Here is a 12,273-nt window from a genome sequence, read left to right on the forward strand (position 1 = left end):
CCCCTATATACAAGAATATAACTACTATAATACTGCCCCCTATATACAAGAATATAACCACTAGAATACTGCCCCTATATACAAGAATATAACTACTATAATACTGCCTCCTATATACAAGAATATAACTACTATAATACTGCCTCCTATATACAAGAATATAACTACTATAATACTGCCCCCTATATACAAGAATATAACTACTATAATACTGCCCCTATATACAAGAATATAACTACTATAATACTGCCCCTATATACAAGAATATAACTACTATAATACTGCCTCCTATATACAAGAATATAACTACTATAATACTGCCCCTATGTACAAGAAAATAACTACTATAATACTGCCCCTATGTACAAGAAAATAACTACTATAATACTGCCCCTATGTACAAGAATATAACTACTATAATACTGCTCCTATATACAAGAATATAACTACTATAATACTGCCCCTATATACAAGAATATAACTACTATAATACTGCCCCCTATATACAAGAATATAACCACTAGAATACTGCCCCTATATACAAGAATATAACTACTATAATACTGCCTCCTATATACAAGAATATAACTACTATAATACTGCCTCCTATATACAAGAATATAACTACTATAATACTGCCCCCTATATACAAGAATATAACTACTATAATACTGCCCCTATATACAAGAATATAACTACTATAATACTGCCCCTATATACAAGAATATAACTACTATAATACTGCCTCCTATATACAAGAATATAACTACTATAATACTGCCCCCTATATACAAGAATATAACTACTATAATACTGCCCCTATGTACAAGAAAATAACTACTATAATACTGCCCCTATGTACAAGAAAATAACTACTATAATACTGCCCCTATGTACAAGAATATAACTACTATAATACTGCTCCTATATACAAGAATATAACTACTATAATACTGCCCCTATATACAAGAATATAACTACTATAATACTGCCCCCTATATACAAGAATATAACCACTAGAATACTGCCCCTATATACAAGAATATAACTACTATAATACTGCTCCCTATATACAAGAATATAACTAGTATAATACTGTCCCTATATACAATATAACTACTATAATACTGCTCCTATATACAAGAATATAACTACTATAATACTGCCTCCTATATACAAGAATATAACTACTATAATACTGCCTCCTATATACAAGAATATAACTACTATAATACTGCCTCCTATATACAAGAATATAACTACTATAATACTGCCTCCTATATACAAGAATATAACTACTATAATACTGCCCCTATATACAAGAATATAACTACTATAATACTGCTCCTATATACAAGAATATAACTACTATAATACTGCTCCTATATACAAGAATATAACTACTATAATACTGCTCCTATATACAAGAATATAACTACTATAATACTGCTCCTATATACAAGAATATAACTACTATAATACTGACCCCTATATACAAGAATATAACTACTATAATACTGCCCCTATATACAAGAATATAACTACTAGAATACTGCCCCTATATACAAGAATATAACTACTATAATACTGCCTCCTATATACAAGAATATAACTACTATAATACTGCCCCCTATATACAAGAATATAACTACTATAATACTGCCCCTATGTACAAGAAAATAACTACTATAATACTGCCCCTATGTACAAGAAAATAACTACTATAATACTGCCCCTATGTACAAGAATATAACTACTATAATACTGCTCCTATATACAAGAATATAACTACTATAATACTGCCCCTATATACAAGAATATAACTACTATAATACTGCCCCCTATATACAAGAATATAACCACTAGAATACTGCCCCTATATACAAGAATATAACTACTATAATACTGCTCCCTATATACAAGAATATAACTAGTATAATACTGTCCCCTATATACAAGAATATAACTTCTATAATACTGCTCCTATATACAAGAATATAACTACTATAATACTGCCCCTATATACAAGAATATAACTACTATAATACTGCCTCCTATATACAAGAATATAACTACTATAATACTGCCTCCTATATACAAGAATATAACTACTATAATACTGCCTCCTATATACAAGAATATAACTACTATAATACTGCCTCCTATATACAAGAATATAACTACTATAATACTGCCTCCTATATACAAGAATATAACTACTATAATACTGCCTCCTATATACAAGAATATAACTACTATAATACTGCCTCCTATATACAAGAATATAACTACTATAATACTGCCTCCTATATACAAGAATATAACTACTATAATACTGCCTCCTATATACAAGAATATAACTACTATAATACTCCCCCTATATACAAGAATATAACTACTATAATACTGCCCCCTATATACAAGAATATAACTACTATAATACTGCTCCTATATACAAGAATATAACTACTATAATACTGCTCCTATATACAAGAATATAACTACTATAATACTGACCCCTATATACAAGAATATAACTACTATAATACTGCCCCCTATGGTCTAGAACAGGGGTCGGGAACCTATGGCTCGCGAGCCAGATATGGCTCTTTTGATGGCCGTATCTGGCTCGCAGACAGGGCTCCTACCTGTCTATGGGAGGGATGCACGTTGCAGCCGCACAGCTCAGTATAGTACACATGACTATGAGAGCGGGGCTGCGGCTGTGTAATTCAGCCACAGCCCCGCTCCTGAGTCCTGACATATGCGCGCGGGGTCAGCATCATGTGATGCGGCCGGCGCTGCACTAATGATCTGCGGCATTGAAGACAGAACATGGCGGGCGCGCTACAAAGCACCCCCATGTTGTTTTCAGTGCCTGAACTGCCGCTCATTAGTGCAGCGCCGGCCGCATCTCCTCATGCTGACCGCGCGCGCACTTCCTGTCAGGAGCGGGGCAATGGCTGTATTACACAGCCGCAGCCCCGCTCTATAACGCCGGAGATCAGAGAACCTCTCATCTCCGCCGTTATTCCCGTGAATGCTGCGATCACAGCTGACTGCAGCATTCAGGGGAAAGTGAGAAGGGGGGATGCCCCTGGATCGCATCACAGGGAATTCCTGTGACGCGATCGAGGGCCATACCATATATGGGCAGACAGCCCAGGGTCTATTGACGGACCCCAGGGCTGTCTGACCATATCTCTTGTTGTTAGGATATACCCAAGTATGTCCTAACAACAGCCTGTGTGCTATCTGTCCACAGGCTAATGTGCTGGCACATATCTGATATATGTCAGTACATTAAAGTTTAAAAATAAAGTAAAAACAAAGTATGGTTACATTTTTAAAAAAATATACACCTTCACCTTTTTTACAATAAACATTAAAATAAGTCTCAATACATAAAATACACACATTCAGTAATGGCGCGGACAACAATGTTTTTGCATCATTTATGATGTGTACGCTGTAAAAAAATGAAATAAACACGGCTTTCATTCACTTATTAATGTGAGGCGCGAGGTGCGATGAATTTACCCTCCATGTTCCTCACATTAATAGTAATTAACCCCATCATGTACCTCGCCTATCTGCGCATGCGCGAGTTCAAAGAGACAGAGTCCTGGGTCCTGCCGCCGATGGCCATAGTGAAGCGCTCCTGCACGAAATGGTGAGTATATCTTAAATTCTATATTTTAAGGGTAAAAGTTGGGGGTCGTCTTATACGCCCAGTCGTCTTATACGCCGACATATACGGTAGTTCTTTGATGGCCTGATAAGCATTGGCGGCAGTGGTGAGCGGCAGGGAGCATGGACTACATTTCCCATAACTCCCTGCATAGCCGCGCCATCTGCAAGCACGCACCTGCGTCCCCTAGTGAAGCGGCATCTGCCTCCTCCCTTGTGTCTCCCTTGGACGTTCCAGAAACCCCTGGCTGTGCTGCTGCTTTGAAGGTGAACATTATAACATGGAAATTGTTACACAGCCTCATGGTCAGCAGCAGTGAGCTGCATCAATAAAGGGGCTGTGTAATACAGTGTGTCCCACCAACCCCCCCTTCCCACTTCACCCCTGAAAATAATCCCACATAATCCATAATATAGCCCCCCCCCCCCCCCAAAAAAATAAAAATATGGCCTTAAAAAACATCTGCCACCCATATTACACTCTTGGGGGCTTTAAATTAATCTCTTGTGGGCATAAGAAACTGATTTAAAGGACCACTATCAGGGCAAAAATCTGTTCTGAGCGCTTTATTACAGCTCTGGAGGTCTCCCAGATGGGTCTGAGCCTCTCTTTTTTGTTCATTTTCTGTAAGACCAACACTTTTAAAAGGGCCACTGACAGATACAATTGCTCCAGCGGTCACTTAGTACACAAAGGAGTGTTCCTCTCTGCTGCACTAAGCCACCGCTGGACCTAAACAATAATTCGCTGTAAAATAATAAAATAGATAATTGACATAACTGACAATGCGTTGTGTGACATGTCCAACATTCCAGCTTCTTTCTTCTGCGAATGCCTCAAAGCTGGCATTCTCTCAACATCAGGTGGGAAGAATGCCAGCTTCCAGTCATGCGCAGGAAAAAGAAGAAGCCAGACTGCTGGACTGATGTCATGCATCGCAAGCTCACAATGTAAGTTATTTATTTAATTTTTTACTGCTAATTACCATTGTTTCAGTCCAGTTGTGGCTTTATACAGCAGGGAGGAGCATTCCTTGCTGTACTAAGTGAACATTGGAGCGATTGATCTGTCAATGGCCCTTTAAACATATTGTACGGCTCTCGCGAAATTATATTTCAAAATATGTGGCGTTTACGGCTCTCTTAGCCAAAAAGGTTCCTGACCCCTGGTCTAGAATATAGCTGAAGTACATTCTCCAGGAGTTGGCCTCTTTTTATCCTTGAATAAATGTTTTTTTTTTGTTGAGTTATTTGAATGTTTTTGTGCTGCAGATAGTCCCGCAGGGTCGTTCACAGCTGTCGGTGACTCTTTACGCCAGGTATATATTTCAGTAATCACATCACTGCGGGGACGTCCTGTATAACAGTCGTTCCTTCTCGTTGCTTTATATCACGCGACGCTTTGTAACCGATATATAATGACTAAGCTGTGTGATCCCTCAATATCTAGAACTGGAAGAAAACCCCCACATGGAATCTTCAATCCTCCGAGTTCATTCTGCCGTCAGATGTGTCAGCGTCTGATCAATCCTCTAAAGCCACATGGTCACTAAGGCAATTATCCATCCTGTCACCTGGAGGGTCGGTCTTTATATAGAGATTTCTCTGGTAACTTCGAGGGCACAAAAACTTCTCGACATGCATCAGAAGTTGTCATTGTGTGGATGGAGGCAGGACGCTCCGTTCCACCACAAAGTTAGAATTATAAAAAAGCTTTCATAGTATTTTATGTAGTCGCTCTACTGGGTTTAAGGGGACATTCTCCATAAAAAAATAATTCCTACAAATCCTTGAAAGTCCCTGAGTTTTCGACCTTGTGGTCCGTGCACGAAACTTTTTGGCCACCAAAGTGGTTTTCGTGGTTTTCGTTCCAGCTTTCCTGTGTATGTTAGAGCTCATCCTCTGATCTTATAGGGAACCTAGCGGGCAGACTCCCTCCGATCAACGCTTTTTGACATGTCCCATCGACATTTTTAGGTAAACCTCTTTAACCCTTTCAGGACCAAACTAGTTTTCGTTTTTATGCTTTTTGTTAATCCCCCCCCCCCTGCCTTCAAAAAGTCATTATTCTTATGGGCTTCTTTTTTGCGGTGTTCATTGTACGGTGAAAATTACACGTTACCTTTATTCTGCGGGTCAGTACGATCACGGCGACACCATTTGTTATGTTTGAGTACCTTTAAAAGACGATGTCAAAGTTTGTAAGAAACAAACGTTTACTTGCATCGCCATATCGTGGGCCCCGTAACTACTTTATATTTCAGTGTATGGCGTCTTTTTGTACGGGGAAAGATGTCGTTTTTATTGATACAATTTTGGGGAATGTCTGGCATTCAAACACTTTTTATAAGAAAAATTCTATTCGGCCATTTTGATATTTTTTTCCCGCTATGGCGTTCACCGTATATAGTTCGGGCATTTTCAGACGTGAGGATTTTTAATGTGTTTATTTTTATTTATTTATTTTTATATGTGATCTAAAGAATTTAGATTTGAATTTTTATGTATTTGATATATTGATTTTAATTTTTATATATTTTTTTACATTTTTTTAATTACAATTTTTTTAGCCCCCCCCCCCTAGGGGTCTTGAACCTGCGATCATTAGATCGCTTATGCCATAGACTGCAATATCACAGTATAGCAGTCTATGGCAAAATCAGTGCATTGCTATTGAGACCTGCCACAAGCAGGTCTCAATAGCAATCTTCCTATAGCAGGGCTGGGCGGGTTCAGAAGGCCCCCGGCTGCTGCGATCTCGCTGCGCGGGAGCCGATGACCAGCCCCAAACCGAAAATGAAAGTGACACCGGCATCTAAGGGGTTAAATGCTTGCGATGAGAGATGTCTGTGATAGCAAGCATTGCCGCTGGGTCCCTGCTACGTAACACAACTGAAACCCGGCGGCTATGGTGCCCACACGACTTCTGAGTTGGCACCATTTTTAAATACCCTTTCCCGACGTAAAAAACCAGTACAGCGACAGGTTAAATGGCGCACATTTCGAAGTGGTACAGGTCTTTTCCGTGCCACATAGCCAGCTATATCCGTATCAACAAACAGAACTTTAGCAATCAGTGCCAGGTAGCTGCTGCCAAGGCAGATAAAATCATGGAATACAGAAAATTGTTACCCTATTGTGAATAGCTACTCAGACACATGGGATTCTGTGTAGAGAACGAGGGGCCCCAAGTCCCCGTTCTCGGTCGGAGAGCAGGATGGGCATGCGTCTTCTCCATAGAGATGAATGGGAGTGTTGAAAACTGCTGAGTATTCTCAGAGTGCGTTTGTATGTTTGTTTTTTTTACTATATTTCTATATGTAACTACTTACTCAGAGGCTGCATTGTATTATATTGGCAGCACAAAAAATAATTTAAGAATTTTAGGACAAAAAAAATAAATAATGGAATTGCTGTAAAATCGTGAAAAATATATTTTTTACGTTTTTTTTATTTTATTTTTTTTGTAGCATGATTTTGCAGCCGACAGTGTGTACATATGTGTAATAGGATCGTAGAGATGGCAGCGGTGATTGATGGATGCACTGGTCTTATTTATTGTTTGGCGCGCGGTGATTAATGGTCTTTGCCGGTCTGTAATGTAGTACTCATTTGCCTCTCCGTTAAAGGATCGGGTGATTTATTTGTCTCGGCATAGGTGTTGCATTTCAATAGCTTTGACAGTGATAACATTATATCCACACAGACTATCAATTAGGTACAAATCTAAGAGAGCCGCGTACTCCAGCGGAATTGACGACCTGAATGCAAGATTTAGTGAGGGTGGACGGGTTTAAAATCCTGGTATTGGTGCTCGGCTGATTAAATGTGCATCTACATTATTTATGGCGGCGCAGGGTGAGCAAACACCTGTTCTCTACTGTACGCGCCAGAGTCTTCAAGGTGCACATCTAGAAACTATTAGACATTATGTGACGGTAATTTGAAATGGATTATCACAAAGGGAAAGAAAATTACTGTGATTTTCTCATAATTACTTTTTTTTTTTATCATCGAATGCATTTTATAGGCATTAGAAAAAAAGGTCCGAAAGATGAGCGGAAAAAAAATATATACAGAATTCACTTAAAATGGTAATTACTCCTCCCCCCTTCCCAATGTGATGTACAAATTATATTATTGCATATTTCCAGCTATTTGTCAAGCCAGCTAGTAAAATCCTGCGCCATAGTGACAACGTCGTACATAGAGGACAAATACAAAAATGAGGCTGCTTTCAGGAGCTGCCTGACACTAGCACACACCTATCTGCCCACAACTGCAAGTCCTGGCGTCCCCGTGCCATTTCTAGTAGATTTACCACATCCTTGTTTGCTAACATTGTGGCACATGAGGAGTTCACATCTCCCACCAAATAAAATGGGGACGTGACCAACATGGAATGGATCTCCTATTACTATTGGCCCCATAACAGCGGTTAGGTACCAACGCCCAAGATGGATATAAGATTGATAGATATGCATATCTCCCATCCATCCAGTTTTCCACGGGATTGTCACATGAAACGGACCTAGAATGGTCGGAAATTATTCAAACGTGCCCCAAAGAGGGTATTTCTCGGCGGTTATGTTGGCGTCCCTGGTTAAAGGGTGTGGGACTTAATAATGTCCCGTGAATGGGTATTCAAAAGTTAGGAGGTCTGGATATAAAATACAAAGATATGAGCATGAAGGATCATGTACGTGGCAAAACCGCCTGCACGAACCCTGTACGGCGCTCTGGGGCTGTATTACAGAGGTGTAGGCGCTCATGGGAGCAAGCATAATGGGGGGCCACCTCCATTAGTGTGAATACTAGAGGAGAGTGTGAAAGGGGCAGGGGCAATTAAATGCTGATCACTGACCAAGGAAAGGAGGAAGAGACGCATGCGACTAAGCGGACATAAAAAAAAAAAGATGGTGGTGGTGGAGTGGACGCTTCATCCATGTTTTGCTATGGGACTCTTGGTTCCTTGTCACGCCCTGCACCCATGTGCCGCCGTGCAATGCTTCTAGGAATATTGCTTACGATCCATAAGAAATAACCTCCGTGTGCCTGTATATAAAATGTAGGGCAGACGGAGGCACAGTATCGGGGGGCCATAACATGAGTCCTTGGGGGCATTTTAAATAAAATGCCTAAATAGTCCATATAAATTTTCCTATTATGGGGGAAACTGATTTGAGTCCCCTTCATCATCGGCCCCCTTGGCAGCCACGCATACTTTGGAGCACAGCTGAAACCCGTAAGGTCCAAGAATAGGAACTGCCTCCCGGGAATATGAGCGCTTGCAGTAGCGGTCTCCAAACTGCGGCTCTCCAGCTGTTGCGAAACTACAACTCCCACCAGGGCAGGTGAGGAGCTTACAACATATCATGCTACTATAAAGAGGTATTCCTCCTTAAAGGTATCATTTCATCTTCTCTTCCCACCTAAAGTTTGACGTGAAGAAAGAAAGTGCAGGCGGTACAGTTGCCAAGAAAACTCAAGACTCAAAGACTTCTATCTACTGAGGAATTGTTTGTATGGGGGGAATGATCTTTAAAAAGGATCCATTGCATCTCATGCGGAAGTTTTCTGTAAATACATCACAATTATGAGAAGAGGGAGACAGCAGAGTAAACAGATGCTGATACGCTCCATTTACATCCATCCGAGCCGCCATCTCCTTGTGGTGTCTAAATCAGTAGGATATAAAGCAGGATATAAAAGCCATCTGATTAAAAACTTCCCGAATCTTAAAAAAAACAACAAAATAAATGAAAATGCATTTAATTAAAAAGCCTGTTATGTTAATTAGATGAGGGCTTCTACTTATTATTACGGATTTGTAAGACGCACATCTGTGAATAAATGCCGTAAAATGATCACATTTGCCACATAGATATAAAGCCCTCCTGGCGACCTACAGCACTACAGCTGTTGAAGAATTATGTCTCCCATGGGACGTTCATGGGAATTTTCTTACCAGTGGAGCTGAAATGGCAAATATGTACACTTAAGGAGAAGTCATACTTAATATAATATATTTCATATAGCTTAAAGAGGAGCTGTCAGCTCTCCTGTGTGGTGTAGTATAGAGGATCTGTCGGCTCTCCAGTGTGGTGTAATATAGAGGATCTGTCAGCTCTCCTGTGTGGTGTAGTATAGAGGAGCGGTCAGCTCTCCTGTGTGGTGTAGTATAGAGGATCTGTCAGCTCTCCTGTGTAATGTAGTATAGAGGAGCTGTCAGCTCTCCTGTGTGGTGTAGTATAGAGGAGCGGTCAGCTCTCCTGTGTGGTGTAGTATAGAGGAGCGGTCAGCTCTCCTGTGTGGTGTAGTATAGAGGATCTGTCAGCTCTCCTGTGTGGTGTAGTATAGAGGATCTGTCAGTTCTCCTGTGTGGTGTAGTATAGAGGATCTGTCAGCTCTCCTGTGTGGTGTGGTGTAGTATAGAGGATCTGTCAGCTCTCCTGTGTAGTATAGAGGAGCTGTCAGCTCTCCTGTGTGGTGTAGTATAGAGGAGCTGTCAGTTCTCCTGTGTGGTGTAGTATAGAGGACATGTCAGCTCTCCTTTGTGGTGTAGTATAGAGGATCTGTCAGCTCTCCTGTGTGGTGTAGTATAGAGAATCTGTCAGCTCTCCTGTGTGGTGTAGTATAGAGGATCTGTCAGCTCTCCTGTGTGGTGTAGTATAGAGGAGCTGTCAGCTCTCCTGTGTGGTGTAGTATAGAGGAGCTGTCAGCTCTCCTGTGTGGTGTAGTATAGAGGAGCTGTCAGTTCTCCTGTGTGGTGTAGTATAGAGGATCTGTCAGCTCCCCTGTGTGGTGTAGTATAGAGAACATGTCAGCTCTCCTGTGTGGTGTAGTATAGAGGATCTGTCAGCTCTCCTGTGTGGTGTAGTATAGAGGATCTGTCAGTTCTCCTGTGTGGTGTAGTATAGAGGATCTGTCAGCTCTCCTGTGTGGTGTAGTATAGAGGATCTGTCAGCTCTCCTGTGTGGTGTAGTATAGAGGAGCTGTCAGCTCCCCTGTGTGGTGTAGTATAGAGGACATGTCAGCTCTCCTGTGTGGTGTAGTATAGAGGATCTGTCAGTTCTCCTGTGTGGTGTAGTATAGAGGATCTGTCAGCTCTCCTGTGTGGTGTAGTATAGAGGATCTGTCAGCTCTCCTGTGTAGTGTAGTATAGAGGATCTGTCAGCACTCCTGTGTGGTGTAGTATAGAGGATCTGTCAGCTCTCCTGTGTGGTGTAGTATAGAGGATCTGTCAGCTCTCCTGTGGGGTGTAGTATAGAGGATCTGTCAGCTCTCCTGTGTGGTGTAGTATAGAGGAGCTGTCAGCTCTCCTGTGTGGTGTAGTATAGAGGAGCTGTCAGCTCTCCTGTGTGGTGTAGTATAGAGGAGCTGTCAGCTCTCCTGCGTGGTGTAGTATAGAGGATCTGTCAGCTCTCCTGCGTGGTGTAGTATAGAGGATCTGTCAGTTCTCCTGCGTGGTGTAGTATAGAGGATCTGTCAGCTCTCCTGTGTGGTGTAGTATAGAGGAGCTGTCAGCTCTCCTGTGTGGTGTAGTATAGAGGAGCTGTCAGCTCTCCTGCGTGGTGTAGTATAGAGGAGCTGTCAGCTCTCCTGCGTGGTGTAGTATAGAGGATCTGTCAGCTCTCCTGCGTGGTGTAGTATAGAGGAGCTGTCAGCTCTCCTGTGTGGTGTAGTATAGAGGAGCTGTCAGCTCTCCTGTGTGGTGTAGTATAGAGGAGCTGTCAGCTCTCCTGTGTGGTGTAGTATAGAGGAGCTGTCAGCTCTCCTGTGTGGTGTAGTATAGAGGAGCTGTCAGCTCTCCTGTGTGGTGTAGTATAGAGGAGCTGTCAGCTCTCCTGTGGGGTGTAGTATAGAGGACATGTAAGCTCTCCTGTGTGGTGTGGTGTAGTATAGAGGACCTATCAGCTCTCCTGTGTGATGTGGTGTAGTATAGAGGAGCTGTCAGCTCTCCTGTGTGATGTGGTGTAGTATAGAGGAGCTGTCAGCTCTCCTGTGTGGTGTAGTATAGAGGAGCTGTCAGCTCTCCTGTGGGGTGTAGTATAGAGGACATGTCAGCTCTCCTGTGTGGTGTAGTATAGAGGATCTGTCAGCTCTCCTGTGTAGTATAGAGGAGCTGTCAGCTCTCCTGTGTGGTGTAGTATAGAGGAGCTGTCAGCTCTCCTGTGTGGTGTAGTATAGAGGAGCTGTCAGCTCTCCTGTGTGGTGTAGTATAGAGGAGCTGTCAGCTCTCCTGTGGGGTGTAGTATAGAGGATCTGTCAGCTCTCCTGTGTGGTGTAGTATAGAGGATCTGTCAGTTCTGTTGTTTAGTGTAGTATAGAGGAGCTGTCAGCTCTCCTGTGTGGTGTAGTATAGAGGAGCTGTCAGCTCTCCTGTGTGGTGTAGTATAGAGGAGATGTCCGCTCTCCTGTGTGGTGTAGTATAGAGGAGCTGTCAGCTCTCCTGTGTGGTGTAGTATAGAGGAGCCGTCAGCTCTCCTGTGTGGTGTAGTATAGAGGATCTGTCAGCTCTCCTGTGTGGTGTAGTATAGAGGAGCTGTCAGCTCCCCTGTGTGGTGTAGTATAGAGGACATG

At 41.9% G+C, this 12,273-nt stretch overlaps 1 protein-coding gene across 4 annotated transcripts in view; it reads left to right on the forward strand.

Annotated features, from left to right (window-relative positions):
* AGBL3 (AGBL carboxypeptidase 3) overlaps positions 1-12,273 on the forward strand; it is an 84,528-nt gene that overhangs the window by 17,852 nt on the left and 54,403 nt on the right. Inside the window, exon 1 of one of the 4 annotated variants that reach the window (XM_075855832.1) lies at positions 4,532-4,641. The exons of the other annotated variants lie outside the window; for them this stretch is intronic. Within the exon in view, the coding sequence (XP_075711947.1) occupies positions 4,617-4,641 (25 nt within the window). The 5' untranslated portion in view covers positions 4,532-4,616. Of the gene's footprint in view, positions 1-4,531; positions 4,642-12,273 lie in introns of those variants that run through there. 4 annotated transcript variants of the gene reach the window in all.

The sequence above is a fragment of the Rhinoderma darwinii genome, chromosome 3, assembly GCF_050947455.1.
Source record: "Rhinoderma darwinii isolate aRhiDar2 chromosome 3, aRhiDar2.hap1, whole genome shotgun sequence".
In the NCBI taxonomy this organism is placed as follows: domain Eukaryota; kingdom Metazoa; phylum Chordata; class Amphibia; order Anura; family Rhinodermatidae; genus Rhinoderma; species Rhinoderma darwinii.